The sequence below is a fragment of the Talpa occidentalis genome, unplaced genomic scaffold, assembly GCF_014898055.3.
Source record: "Talpa occidentalis isolate TD23 unplaced genomic scaffold, MPIMG_talOcc4v2.1 talOcc4.11, whole genome shotgun sequence".
Taxonomy (NCBI): Eukaryota; Metazoa; Chordata; class Mammalia; order Eulipotyphla; family Talpidae; genus Talpa; species Talpa occidentalis.
In genome coordinates, this window is record NW_023601104.1 from 8417772 (window position 1) to 8432418 (window position 14647).

General features: G+C 50.6%; 1 protein-coding gene across 3 annotated transcripts in view; it reads right to left on the reverse strand.

Annotated features, from left to right (window-relative positions):
- The window catches only part of RASGRP1 (RAS guanyl releasing protein 1), a 64635-nt gene that overhangs the window by 9674 nt on the left and 40314 nt on the right, over positions 1 to 14647 (reverse strand). For all 3 annotated transcript variants that reach the window (XM_054700399.1, XM_054700405.1, XM_037502187.2), the window contains exons 4-14: positions 10803 to 10865; positions 9742 to 9873; positions 7984 to 8137; positions 5236 to 5409; positions 4176 to 4292; positions 3251 to 3526; positions 3044 to 3124; positions 2670 to 2774; positions 1875 to 1984; positions 1079 to 1223; positions 402 to 438 (exon numbers count right to left, since the gene is read on the reverse strand). In XM_054700399.1, the coding sequence (XP_054556374.1) occupies positions 402 to 438; positions 1079 to 1223; positions 1875 to 1984; positions 2670 to 2774; positions 3044 to 3124; positions 3251 to 3526; positions 4176 to 4292; positions 5236 to 5409; positions 7984 to 8137; positions 9742 to 9873; positions 10803 to 10865 (1394 nt within the window). The remainder of the gene's footprint in view (positions 1 to 401; positions 439 to 1078; positions 1224 to 1874; positions 1985 to 2669; positions 2775 to 3043; positions 3125 to 3250; positions 3527 to 4175; positions 4293 to 5235; positions 5410 to 7983; positions 8138 to 9741; positions 9874 to 10802; positions 10866 to 14647) is intronic.

Consider the following 14647-nt stretch of genomic DNA (forward strand, 5'->3'; position numbering starts at 1 on the left):
TTCACTCCTAAACTTCTCTAGTCACAAGGCAGGCAGCTACTGGGAGAAGAAAAACTGACAAGGGCTTTTTTAGTAATCCCTTCTGTTCCAGAATTAGTTCTGTGCCTTCCATTAAGAACCTGTCTTTCTATGATCATGTGGCCGCTTACTCTCCTTCCAGGCACCCCTATTTCCAAAGCACCCAGGACAGGGGTGCTTTCCCTTTGTAAGGGGAAGCTGCAGGGCCAGGGCCCCAGATAGCCCTCGCCTCTGGCGGCAGCTGTCACGAGGCTGCTGTAGGAGCTAGGGTGAGGTGCGGCTGTGAGTGAGCTGAATGGCCAGCCACTGTGGGTGCAAAAACACTGCAGTGGAGAAACCCTAAGGCCGGGGGAAACAACGCGGTTGACAAAGCTGAGCCTTACCTTTACATCGATAGCCTTGTTTGATCACTCCCCAGAGCTGGGAGAAAAGAGACAGGACAACATGTCAGTCATCTGTGTGTTGTCAGGCTAGATGCTGACATCGTTCTTTACGCTCCCTGGTCTTCCTCTACCTCAAGTGGGAAGTATTTTTTCTCCTAATCTTAAACCGAAAAGAGGAAAGGTTTGTGCCCATCAGTCAAATGTTCAGGAAACTCATTAGGGTGCACTGGACCCGGGCCATCTCCAGACCCTTAGTGGATGAAGCACAAGACAAACAGGCTTCTGCGGATTCCAAACTAAGGACGCGTATGTGGAATCCCAGGCTCGGACTGGGTTTAGGAGGACACTCGATGATGTGGGGGGCAGAAGAGGCGCTGCCCAGACTTGTCAAAGGGCAGTTCCCCTTAAAGGGGAGAGGCTGTCTTATTTCTAACATTTGAACAAGCCTACCCCATATGCACATATCCCACCATCTACCACACGCCTCGGGAATCAGGTATAATAAATTGGGACGAAATGGGAAGATGCGTGCAAGCGAGAACTGCAGTTGCAGACTGGGTGGCACTAGGTGGTCACTTAGGATGCAGCGACAGGGGCTGTGACGCCTGTGCCCGGCTTACTCATTTGAATTGCCTTGTGCCCCTCTTCAACCCTAAAGCAGTGTGAGAGTAACTTACAAATCCAGCACAGTTGTCACAGAAAGTGGGTTTCAGGTAGGTGGTCTCTTGGAAGTTATGAGGAAAACCCAGGCCCAGCTTGGAGTAGATGGAGCTGGCCCGCATGAAGTAGGCCGTGATTTCATCTCTGCTGATGAGCCCTTCCCTGCCAGCAAACGAGAGACCAGGTGAATGGGGGCGGGTGTGGTGGTGGGAAGGAGCGTCTAGCCTTAGACTCACCTTGTCCCTCAAGGGTCGACAGGGCGCATGGCCTGATCATTACCTCAAGAGCTCCCCATAAGGATACAGGGCTAGCATTGCTCATTTCCACAGAATTGTTCTGTAGGTTTTTCTCACTTAACCACTCTCTACCAGATTTGGGGGAAAAAAAAAATGGAGACTGTACAGGGAGGAAGACTTTCTGCTACAGTTTCTCACTGTAGCAGTTTCTCACTGTCTCTCACTGGAGACAGTGCATGATATATAACTGGAACCCACCAAGGGTGCATCTGGTGTCACAGCAAACTGACAGAACTTACTGAACTGAGAAAAATATTGTTTCTTACAACCTGTAGGGATAGCCAGGGGAAGACTCACTTTTTCTTATATACATATAGTTGATTATTCATAAAAGGGCAATTTATGAAATCTGCAACTCTGAGGCACTGACGAAGGCATGCAATTTTTAACGGCCTGTCGTGGTCTACAGCCAGACTGCCCAACCCTCGAGTGCCTGAGAGCCAGCGGCCAGTGACATGCCCATAAGCTGCTTTACCAACAGGCTGACAAGCAAATATCTGTATACCCCAAACCTCACCTGTCTTTGTCCATCACACAGAAGGAAAAGGGAAAACTTGCAGCAATTTTTTCAAACTCTTCCTGAGAAATGTATCCATCCTGGTCATGATCATAGTTCTTGAAGACAGACTGTAAAAACAGGTTTTCCTGAGTGATTGAGAGAGCAACAAGTCCCTTCAGGCAGTTGAAAAGGGGCTGGCGTGGCTGGATAAAAGCCTCTGTCTCATCAGCCTGAATGAGGCACGAGAACATACCAGAGATGGGGATGCTGCGGGTCACATCCGGGCCACTGGCCGTGCCTGAAGGGAGGCCAGAGGCTTCCGCCAGGAGCACCTCCCTTCAGCCCTGGGCTGCCGTACTCCTGCCACTCTGCCCTTCTGTTCTCAGCCCAGACTGCACCACCTCCTGAGTGCAGTTGGAGGTGCGCCCCACCCCCAGCTTAATCCTCCAGGTTTCACTGTTCCATCACTTTCTGGCTGCACTGGCATGCAGGCCAGATGTAGACGTCCATGAAAGTGCACCCCCTCTTCAGCGTGCACTGCAACGAGGTGAATCAGGCAGTTTCAGAAATGTTCAGTTTTAGATTCTCTGCACTCGTTTATGCAAATGCTTTCCAACACTCCCTGCCCCCAAATCCGCTGACAGCCTTTGAACATAGGCTGTCCTGCCAGATCCTTAGGGGGCACTGCTCCCCCCCCCACCCCCATGTGAGGCGAGGGTGCTCACACAGTGGAGCTGCTAGTAGTTCACCTGCGTGCTGCTACCACCCCTTGGGCCACGCCCGGCTCTTGTCAGCCGGACCCCAGGTACTTACATCCACCATCCTCTGCACGTGCTTGCTGATGGTCTTCGGGTCGGGCTTGGGGGAGACTCCAGAGGCCCAGTCCACGACGACGGGGGGCTTCGAAGGAGTCAGTGGCTGAAATGACCAGAAAAATGTGCACAATGATGATCAAACACAGGTCTCTGGCTGCCCCCGCCCCCACCCTGGCACACGACAGCACAGGGGCAGCAAGCCCACGAGGGGGCGGAAAGACTAGGTCACCACATGCCCCACATCACCACACAGAGGAAGACATTAAATCGTGTCGATTGTCTTTCTGAAAAGTTTCGTGTGGTAAAGTGGAGCATCTCAGGCCTCTGTGTTGAATGAAAGGGCACAGAGAAAGGAAAGGAGGGTGGGCTCACAGGAGCACGGTGGTTCCTGGGTTCTCGGGCGTAGGAGAGTTCGTAGATCTCATCCTCGGTGTAGTAGAGATCCAGGGACAGCTGCGGGGAGGCGGAATGGTTGGTGCGTCCTTCCTTCCCCTCTTCTTCCCTTCCCCTTCTTCTCTCCCCCCTGCCCCGTCCCCCTGGTCCCTGGTCCCCTCCCTCCCTACGAAAGGCCCTCCTTACCGTCAGCAGGTGCACTAAGTCCTTGTTGGCCTCCAGGGGTGGGGCCACCTCCTGCAGCTGCACCAGCTCATTGATGTGATTGTAAAGGGCGAGCAGCTTGTGCACATTCACCTTCCCGTCCTCCAAGTGGTCGGGCATGGCTTCATACAGGGCGATTAGGTCTTTAAGATGCACCCCCAGGATGGGGATCTTGAAATGGGTACACTCCCCATAGGCGCGGCGGTAGTTGTCATAGTTTCTACAGGAGGACAGCAGTTCAGTCATCTCACCCAGAACCTACAAGGCATAAACACACCCAGTCACAGGGCCCACCAGGCAGGCCGCACGGTTGGCAACACCTACGTTTCTCAGCCCCTGATGTGATGAGGCGAGGGGGTGATTCACCTGTAAGGTACAGATGATGACACCCCGCTTCAAAGTCCAGCCAGATCACAGCCTATTTAAAAGCATGTTACTTGTTTGATTTACGCGCTATATGGGAAACCTTCGAAATGAGAGTCCCAGAGACGAAAACCTCTTTTCTAGTAGAAGCACTTGAGCAAAAATGTGAAAGGTGCATGTGTATATCCAGTGAAGAGTACATGTCCTCCTTCACCCCTGCCCTGGTGTCTTACGTTGTCCAGGGCCACTGACCACCATGTGCAGCGACTGGAAGTGGCGTTACGAGTGTGGCTAGCACAGGGACAGTCATGTCCTGTGTGTTGAGCCTCAGCAGCCTGGGCGGCAGGGTCTCGTTCTCTGTGCTGCGCTGGGGCCTTCATGTCAGTGATTCGCAAAAGGGGCCCATGTCTAGGAAGCAGGTGTCACAGACTGAACCCCAGAGCTGCACAGACTGAATACACTAGATCAGCACCCAGCAGAGGAGGGGAAGCTGAGGCAGAGAGCCCAGTGCTCAGGCTGCTCAGAGAGAGGAGCTGGTTCTCACCTTATTGATTTCATGAGGGACGTGCGAACTGGTCTCCTTGAGCCTGGAGATGGAGCTGTGACACAGCCCACCTATCACAGCCATCAGTGTGTTGAAGTTCTGCAGCTGGTGGAGTTTCTGAGACATGAGACACAGGAAACAACAGTCACTCCTGGCCAGTTATCTGAGAACTCAGAACCTGCCTCTCTCTCTGCTTGTCAAAGACTAAGAAGCAGGTCTTGCAATTTTCAGCCCATTTTTCCCTTTAGACCCAAATCCACCAAGGCGCCACACCTCTACTGCGGCTGAGCTGTGGACCGCCCTGTGCACAAACGGTGTCAAAGAAACACTCCAAAGTGTGTGTAAGAGATTTCTGGACCCACGCTTAGATGTTCACATTATGATCTCTGCTTTTAATCTGTCTTTAGTAAGTATCAGCAGGTGGTCTGTATACCATGCTCGAGAAACACGAATCTAGACCAGAAAAAATATATATCATGTTTATGTCCTTTGCTTATGTCCAGACTTATTTCTGAGATCAAGGACTTTGTCTTATTCTGTGCAATGTCGGGAGCTACACAGGAGAGTAACTGGGATAGAGGAGCTTGAATCTGGGAAACTGCAAACATGCATTCCTAGTACCTAGCTTCCCCTTATCAAAAGCTTAATCCCTGCCCCTCCCCCCCAAACATTTAACCCTACACAGTCAGCACAGCATGGATCAAACTTGTCAAAGCTCAGGGTGGTCATTCTCAGGAACATTTGGAATTATCCCTTCCCTTGCCATACGGGCCAGATCTGGGTAAACAATATAGACCTGGAGGCATCTTGTGAAAAATGTGAAAGATCTAATCAGATCGAGAACCATGTCCTGATTCCTGACCTGGACTTTGTGGCCTCGCCATCCCGCCCTTCTAAGGCAAACAGAGCAGTCATCCTGTCTGCATCTGGGAAGAGTTAAAGGCCCACAGACGCCGCTGCAGGTCAAGGGGACAGCAGCTCCAGTGGCCCAAGGCGGCTTGCGGAAATAGGGAATCATTTACCTGCTGGCCCCGGCCCAAAGTCTTAACCGTCCACTCACCTGCGCCACCTGGATGAACTTGATGAAGACTTCGGCTCGGAGCTGTGGGGTGGGGCGGCTGAGGACCATTAGCTGCACCCACTGGGAGATGCCGTTGCACAGGGCAATGGACCGTTCCATCATGGGGTTCTCCTTCACGCAGCTATTCACGAGGTAATTCTGATAATCTGAGAACTGGGGAGGAAAAAAAAAAAAACACATCAGGACTGCCACTCTGGAACTCCGAGAGCCCAGGGCCACATCACATCTGCTCTGAGGATGGCTACAAACAGCTCCTGCACATCCACCCCTGGGTGACGAGAATGGTAGGAAGGAAATGGACCCACAGCTGGTTCCCCTACAGCAGAAGCCATCAGGTGTAACAATGTGCATACCTGTCAGCTTTTACATTGAACTGGATACTAACCGTCCTTTCCAACTCCTAGAGAGGGCAAAGGAGGAGGCCAGTTTTTTGTAGTTTCAGCTCTTGCTGAAGTAACGGGGAGAAAAAAGGATCCGCCCATAAAATTAATCTCTCCCCTAATTGGTTTCTTAACTTCAAATGGAATGAGACATCCACCCCACCCAGGATGTGGCCTTGTTAGGAAGATCAAGCATGATGATGTGTGAAAGCAGTTTCATGTTTCCAAACATTCCATAAACACGAGGTAGTGCTCATAGCATCATTATTAGTCTCATGCTAAAGTTAACCAGGGCCTCTCTGGTGGCGCAGGAGGTTGAGCGACACGCTGTGAAGCTGTCCACATCCTTTGCAGGGCGGGTTCGATCCCCACCAGCCTCGGAGCAACCCACATGGCGCGGCAGACCTCTCCTGTCACACCCGCTGCTCCCCTCAGCAGTGTATTTCAGTCAGTCTGCCTGTTCTGTTCCCCGCTCTGACTCTAGTGAATCCTCTCACCCTCCCGCGCATCTGGCCTGTACCCCGGCTCTTGTATAAATAAATCAATCTTAAAAAAAAATAAAGTCAACCAGTGTGGCTGTCCTTGCACACTTAGCAAAGGCCAACTGAGCAGGGCATATGAAATTGGGCAGTTTCCCGAGGGAACAGCACTAATGACAGTTGACAGTGAAACAGCGTATGTGAAAATGGCAATGTCCCCGAATACCTAGCAGGATCGAACTGCTGCGTCCCTGCCAACAACAATCCTGGTCCAACAGTATAAACCAGAGTGGGGAGGGGTCCACTCTGCTCCTATGCAAATTGTGGTGCTACTCCCCAAGTCTCCGCTTCCAAACGCCCCCTTGGAAGTCAGGTGTGACCATGTGCAAGTGACGTGATTTGTGAGGTAAGTGAATGATGTGCCCTCTTGCCTTCCCACTGCTACAGAGACACTGGGAATGTGTCAAGACGAAACCTGGCATCTAGTTGAACCAGTGGGGCCCACGGGAGACCTTTGCTTTATTAAGTGTCTGATATTGAAGGGGAGTCTGGAGGGTTGTTGCAGACCCTTGTTCTGTCTCACTAGTAAGTATATTAACTGAGGAATGGTATTAGCCTTAATAAAATTAATGCAAGTCCATGCCATGCCCCTGTTACTGTGCTGTGATTGCTGATGGGTAGACAAATAAGACTTGACCAAAATAAGAGTTGACCAAAAGTGTCATAAATGGCACTTTTCTGTGTCCTTGTGATGGGAAGGCATTGCCAAATGCCATCTCTCCAGGGAGAGCTTCCCGATGGGGTCCTGTGGTTCTGTCTGAGGGGTACCACAACGGAACTGACGGTGCCAACACATTTATGCTTGAACTGCTTTCCGAATGGAAGCCCGGGGTGAGAGGAGGTGTTTCTGGCTGACTGGCTAAAAAGCTGTGTGAAAACAGGGGGGATGTCAACATCCCGGGAGAAAGGACGGTATAACCCCTGAAGGAGGTCTGCAGTTCCGACACATACAACCAGCTTAGATTCAATTGAATGTGGACTGACCAAGGGACACGAGACCTGAGGCCACGCACTGACTGCAGAGCTGGGTGACCTTGTTTAAGACACTCTTTGGGGACTCCATTTGCTCTTCAGCAAACACAAGTCATTCTAAGAAATGGACACAGCAACTAGGTGGTCTCTCTTCTTAAAGCAAAGCTGAAGACCATCTTTGGGGTTAGGGCTACAGATAAGCCTGTTATGTGTCAAGAAAGCACACTGGCCAGCAAGAATCTGTTGGCACTGGCATGCTGACAAGTTCTCCTTGACAGTGTTCTTGGTATCATATAAGGCGTTGTACGGCGGAAGGTGTGAGTCAGCAGTTCATCTCCAAGTGGTTAGCAACATTTGGAAGGTTTGGGTATAATCTGAGCTAGATCAGTGTCATCCACTTTGCTTCCCAGAGCCATTCGAAGCCTATCCTAGAATGAACTTAAACTCCATGTGGGGTGTGGGAAGAACCTTTTTTTTTTTTTTTTTCATTCTGGAAACCTAATGACTGAACAGTGGTGAAAGGGGTATCTGCGCATGCGTGTGTTGACTGTGCATGCTCATGCTGTGTGTACGCTCAGGTAATCATGTGTGCTGGGTCAGCTGTGCCCACAGTATGGTCACTCGAGCGCATGTGGGGTGCGGCGTGGAGTTGGGGATGGGAAGCACAGCAGGAGCAATAAAGAATGCAGAGATTTTCTAGAGCGCAAGACGTCTGAGGGGAAAGCCTGCCAACACAGAGGCTGTCTCTACGGTCAGGAGGTACACAGGCTGCTGAATTCCTCTGCTTATTTTCAGAAATATCCCCCAAAGTTTCTCTCCTGCCCCTGGGTACATACTGATATCCTCCGGAAAGACTTGAACTCAAGGTAGGTGAGGTGTTCAGATAGCTCTTCTGGTTCCAGATGATCAAAGAGCAGAGACACTTTGCGTTTCTTGCTGGTGTTTGATTTTATCCTTTGAGTAAGTTTCCTGGACCAGTCTCGGGAATTGCTTTTATGGGTAAAGTAAAAGGAAGAAATGGAGAAAATGAATATATCAAAACTGCTTTTTAATTCAAGTAAATTCAGTAATATTTCCTACAAGCACCATTAGCTGACTTTCCTCGGCCAAAACAATGCATTAATAGTTTCCTCAATTGATTTTTTCTACAGCGACAAGTAGGAAATCTTGTTTTTCAATGAATCTTTTGAACATGTCTTGGGAACTGGTGAAGGCGGTTTGCTTAAGGCCTGGGAGGACAGAGACTCAGGCACCAGTCACAGCTTCCTTGCCTTTGGTCCTGGCGCCTCTGCCTGGCCTCTGGCGTGACTTCCCTCCCCATGCTTCCGGATGTCCCTTCCTTGTCATGGAAGAGACAGGCACTCTCTCTCTGGTTGGAAATGTCAAGATCATGGACAGTTTTCACCCAGAAAAAAACAGAGAGACCCACAGAGAGCTGTCAGACTGCAAAGTACCATGGACGGGAGTAAGAGGTCACTCTGGGTACGCCTGAGGCATCCTCCTCAAATGTCTCCAGGCATTGGAATGACCAAGGAAGCCTTGTTGAGCCCAGAGTGCCACCCCCACCAATCTGTGTGCTTCTTAATCAGTTTCAATTGCCTTCACCGAGGTAGTGAAGGGGAGCAGTTGTTCTGACAGGTAGAATATTGCCGATCTGTGTTTCTCAAAGCGGTCTTCCTGAAATCTTTGTCTTGACAAAGGAGTCTACAGCAAATGGTCTGTGCTTTGGGAAATTCCACATTTAGTCAGGACTATGACATGTGATTGTGGAATCATCTCTACATACCCATGGCCTAGCACACTAAGGGGGCTCAGTGTCCTGTTTCTGCTCTGCCTCTAACTGGGCGATTAGTTATCTGGGTGACCCAGGACGACTCACACCCTTGCTGAGCCTCAGTTTCCCAGGGTGTTGGATGAAATGGTCTCTAGAATATGGTCCAGTTCTCAAATCTATCTCCTAGGGATTTGTACAATTCCAAAATAAAGTGGCCACGTTGTGAAAACCTTAACATAAAATGTGTTCACTCTTGTCTCCCAAATTAGAAAGACACTCATTTTTCCAGAGGGGCCAATCTCACGTAAGAAATCCAGGGAATACTTTGAAATATTTGAGACCCCCTTCCAACTCAGAAGTCTAGGTGTCTTCCATCAACACACTCACACTCACACACACACACACACACACACACTCTCTTTGCAAGCATCTATATAACATACATGTTATGCACAATGTATTTTTCAACAGTCCCTTCCCCATTTACAAAGTAGGGGACATTAGCCGCTAAAGCAGCACGGATTTAGTCACTACACTTTCAGTTTCTCACGATCTGGATAAGTTTTAGTCAATATCTTGCTACCTGATTTCTTTTTGACTGGGACTCTTTTTGTCCTGCTCTTGGATAGTAGTCACCTACAGCTTTATCACCAGGGGGCTCCTCTGCTTTCCTGGTAAATACCAAGCTTTTCACTTTGGGGAGACAGCGTGAACCTGCTCAGCTGAGGGCTCCTTGGTGACAGAAGCCTAGCAGAGCCTGAGGGACTGTATCACAGGAGGGAGGAGGTTTCCAAAACCCAGTCAAAACCTCGTCACTTACATTTGAGTTGTGTCAATCAGGCGGCAGTGCAGCTCCTCACCATTCATTTTCACCAGTTCCTGAAACTCCTCCATAGTGTTTGTCAAGCTAGCATCCATTTTAAACATGATCCAGAATTCTGTTATCCAATACCTGCAAGGTGGGTGTTAAAAAGTACAACCGAGAGCTGAAGCCAAGGACTCACACCTTGATGGGTTCTTCCTGTGAAGAGGACTCAGACTGCTGGGTTTGTCTTTCTACTTACTTAGGAATATGAAAACGCATTCATTGTACAAAGAGAATGAGGAGCTGGGCGGGGGTGAGGGTGGCATGGGGAAGAAAACCACCTGATGATCATCCTCTGTCCTCCCTCTACTAAAGGCTTTGGTGGGAAAGGAAATGGCAATTCAGAGGCCATGACACAGATGTAGGCATCATCGCATGTATCAAAGATAATCACGAGAGACACAACTACAGACACATCACATGTCCACAGATGGGACAGGGTATGTTACAGACTCTGCTTCATTATGTCTTAGAATGATGCATGGTCATTAAAAATAAATTTTACAAAAAAAGCCTTTAATGACTGGAGGAGATTTACATCATGTGAATTTACAACTTTTTATGTGTGTTGATATCAATTATGTTTAAAAAAAAAAAATCTGCCTAGAAAAAGAGAAAGTAAATATACCAAAGCTGGGAGTTGGATGAGTGATGATTACTATAGTAATGTAATTTTTTTCTTTCCCATATTTTCAGCGTGCTCTAGAATGAGCTGCCAATAAAAACAAAGAGCTCCTTCCTTATCTCTGTCTTTCTCCCGTAGGTCATTTGATGCCGCCATGCTACAAGCTTGAAGAAAGTATTAAACTCAAGCTCCCATCACTAGAAAAAAAGGAATCATGTGGTGCCGAGGAATTTCCAGTCCTAAGTAAGCACTGAGCTCCCCAGGCTGCCCAGAGGCGTTCCAGACAGTGGAAGGGAAAGGCAGGGAGGGTCATGAGGGAGCTAGAGGGCCCTGCTTCGGTCTCGGAGCCCACCCTCCTCCAGGAAGCCCCCGAAGCAGGCACAAACGTTACCTTACAAAGTAGCAGATCTTCAGGCACAGCCCCGGGGAGTTCTTGGCCAGGGCTTCCTTATAGGTAGGCCGAGGTTAAGGAAAGGGAACTGCTGTCACGGAGACCGCGGGGTTTGCTAAAGCTGCCCCTCCCCACCCGGTGCCAAAATATACTTTAATGAACATAGTTTTTATCTCCTCGCAGTAGGATAAAAACCCACGTCACGTGAGCAGCTGATTATCACGTCCGAGGGTGATGATGGTCCTTCCGCTCCCAGGGGCTGTAGCACCCCCTTTGCAGAAACAGCACTAGGACGTCAACATGGAGAGGCCCCAGCATAGGGACCCGTGAGATCTGCAGACCGGGACAAATGACCTCAGCCTGCACCTGAGAAACCAGGAGTTTAACTGAGACAAAACTGAGCAGCGACTTAGAAGGGGGATGTGTGAGTGCTCAGAATTACCACCAGCAGAATTAAGAACAATAATATGAAAAGGGAAGAAAGAAAATATGCCAGGGGATGTCAGTGGGCTGACGGGATGGCAGGGCACAAAGAACCGTGTCAATGACCCAAAATACAAGTGGAGAGCAGGCGAAGGCTCTGTCTGGATCACTCAGAAGAGCCCGTGAGGACGGGGCCATCAAGCACATGAAGGCACAGCACTGGAAAACCAGGAACAGGAAACTCCCTGGCTTGTTTACCGCAACAATTCTGTTCCTTCCAGGTCAGAAAACAAGGAAATTGGGCTTCCCCGGTGGCGCAGCGGTTGAGCGCTGGGTTGCGAAGCTGCCTGCAGCCTCTGCAGCACCGGTTCGATCCCCGGCTGCTCCCTGGCCACCGGAGGAGGGTCCCGCATGGCACGCAGACCTCTCCTGCCGCCCGCTGCTCCCCTCAGCAGTGTACTTCGGTCCTTCTGCCTGCTCTGCTCCCCGCTCTGGCTCTGGTGAATTCTCTCACCCTCCTGCACTTCTGACTGTACCCAGTGCTTGTATAAATAAATAAATATATCTTTAAAAAAAAAAAAAGAAAAGGAAATTAAGCATGAAGGGAAAAAAAATGTTTTGACTTCAAAAGTTTAACCTGAGTTCCCAGAACAGGGACTCTTGGAAGTCCATCTCCCCTCTAAGAATCACTTCCCCAGCTGCTGACCTAAACAGAGTCCAGGTTTCTTGCCTCAAAGTCCTGCTGGAAATAGAGAAATAATCCCCATGTTTCACACATGGAGGTAATGCACCATTCATGGTATCTCACCACATGAGCACTGAGCTACATTCTAGAGAAATCTAGCCTTGATTCCTGCATGAGAGGGGCACAGTCTAATGGGGGAGATGATGTGAAAATCAGTAAGTGCTAACACTGACCTATATTCTTACAGGAACCTGTAATGAGTTCTCCGGCGCCCTTACAACCTGCTATGTTACAAGTCAACTGAGTAAGTATGTGCAAAGATTCTGCTGTTTGCTTGACGCGGTCATCAGTGTGGGGTGTCCAGATGTTACCCTGACACTTACTTATAGGCTGAGGTGCAGACAGAGCAATTCATTTAGCTAAGAGAATAAACTCTCTTTCTGCTGTCACAGGTGAAACGCTTTTCAAGGCAGATTACATCCAAGCCAGAGATGTGAGAACCACTCTGACTTCAGCAATACGAAATTGAAGTCGTAGCCATGACACAGGCTGTCCACCACTGATACAAGACGTATTTTTAAAGGGGTGGGGTGGACTGAAAGAGTCAGCAAAAGCTTTGCAGGAGGAGGAAAAGGCATTCCAGGCACCGGAATTGGGAGGGGCCCAGCATGTCTTGCGTGTTGAGAAGTTCGCGTGGAGGGATTGCGGGGGGCCTCCCGCGAGATTCGGGATGAAGCAGGAGGGCCACAGACTGAGGAGGCTCCTTCCTGGCGACTGAGGAACCTGCTGTCGCTCCTGTACTTTGCAGAGCCACTGAAGCAAGGGTCCCCCTGATCTGCTTCTTAGGGGAGTGCCTTCCATGGTGGGTAAATGAACAGTAGGAGGACACACAGACGAGGCTGGAAGAACAGCGTCCCACGGGAACCGAGAGAACAGCCCAGAGCAGAGTCGTCTCCGAAGGAGAAGCCCTTGGCTCGGGTGAAGGCTCCGCAAGAGGTGAGAGGCAGGGAGCAGTGGAGAGCGCCTCTGCGACTTTGTGGCCGAGCAGCCGTGGGTGATGACACACCACACACCGAAACGGAAACTGACACAAGTGTCAAATCAGAATTACTGGGGTGGCAGCAAGCCCATGGGTTATGTCTGAACTGGGGTGTCTTCAGGACAAGCCTGTCCAAAGCAACCCAGGGGGAAAAAGAGTTTGGCTTATCAACCGATGGTCTTAAAAGCCCCCGGCACCGCGGAGGGAGGGAGGCCCCGGGAGAAATCCCCCGCAGCAGGACGCGGTGCGCGAGGACGCGTGGAGGCCAGTTCTCCCGGACTTCAGGGGCCTCCCGGAAGAGGCCAGCAGAAAAGCTGCAGGAGACACAGCCCGGGGGGAGGCGAGTCAGGAGAACACAGTGTCAGGAGCCCAAGGGGAGACAGCTGGAGCAGCCTGGCCGTCTCCAGTGTCCGTGTGCACAAGGGGCCGGAGCAGCCAGGCCGTGGAGACATCAGCCGCAGCCGTGACCTCCCGGCAGGGGCCACAGCTAACTTGAGGGGTGAGTGGGAGTTGAGGGATTGGAGACACTGAGTAAAGACTCTTCTAAGAATTTTGCACATCACATTTGTAACCCTAGCCATGGCAGGAAAGGGAGGCAGGGTCAGCAGTTTATTTTCAGCAGTTTATTTTCAGGAGACCTGGATGTGATGTAGGCTGATGAGCAGGTGCCACGGAAGAGTTAAAAAGGAGGTAAGCGATGGAGTAAGATTTGGGGAGAAGCGGGCGAGGAGGAGCAGGGCCCCAGCCTAGCATGTGGGTGGGGGGCCGGGGGACACCAAGGCGGGCACCCCAGGGACAAGTTAGTCTTTGCGCCACCAGCAGTGTTTGCAGCGGGCGACTGGAGCCTCTGACAGTGTGCAGAATTGCTGGCACGTGCAGCTCACAAAACCCGGAGAGATGCAGAGTTTGTTTTATTACAGCTTTAGAATCCCTGCCTGCACCTCTTGTTCTGTGACCTGCTCCCAGCGCTCCGCCCCGGCACGCGGCTGGACACACCCACTCACCCACTCACCGAGGGTGAGAGCAGAGACTCACTCCCCATGGCTTCCTTTCCTCCTCTTCTGAGGGTCTTCCGGGCAACAGGGAGGTGTCAGGGGACTGGGAAAGACTGCGAAGAGCCCCGGGTCATGACTCAGTGGCAAGGACAGCTTCCCGTCACTTAGTCTCACTCCACCTACGGCCTTTTCTCTTTGGGGCCACGGCTTACCGAGGCGTTGGTGAGAGGGACAGAGCAGGTGCTTTTTCCACCCTAGTCAGTTCGTGGCCTCGAGGTGGCTCAGAGGCAGCAGGGCTGCTGGTGCTGGCTAGCCCTGTCCAGACGCGGAGGTGCCGGCAGCTTTCCTCAGAGCCTGGAGAAGGTTGAAGCATTGGACAGGAAAGCCAGCAAGCAGCTTATCGTGTGTGTGAGGTTTGCACCCGCAGTTTGCACGAGGAGTATGAACTCTGACTGATCTAAATTAGGGAAAGCTGTTTTTACTAGAAAGAGAGACTGAAGAAAACTGTGTTTGCAGGTTGCTTTCTCTGGCTACTCCCCAGAGCAATCAGTCTCAATAATTCTTACCCCAACCAACAAGACAGACACACAGACACACACAGACAGACAGACACACACACACACACACCCCCTGAAAGGAATACAGAACCCACTGACCACTCAGCGCTAGCCAAACCAAAATGGAATCATACTTTGGTTTTTCA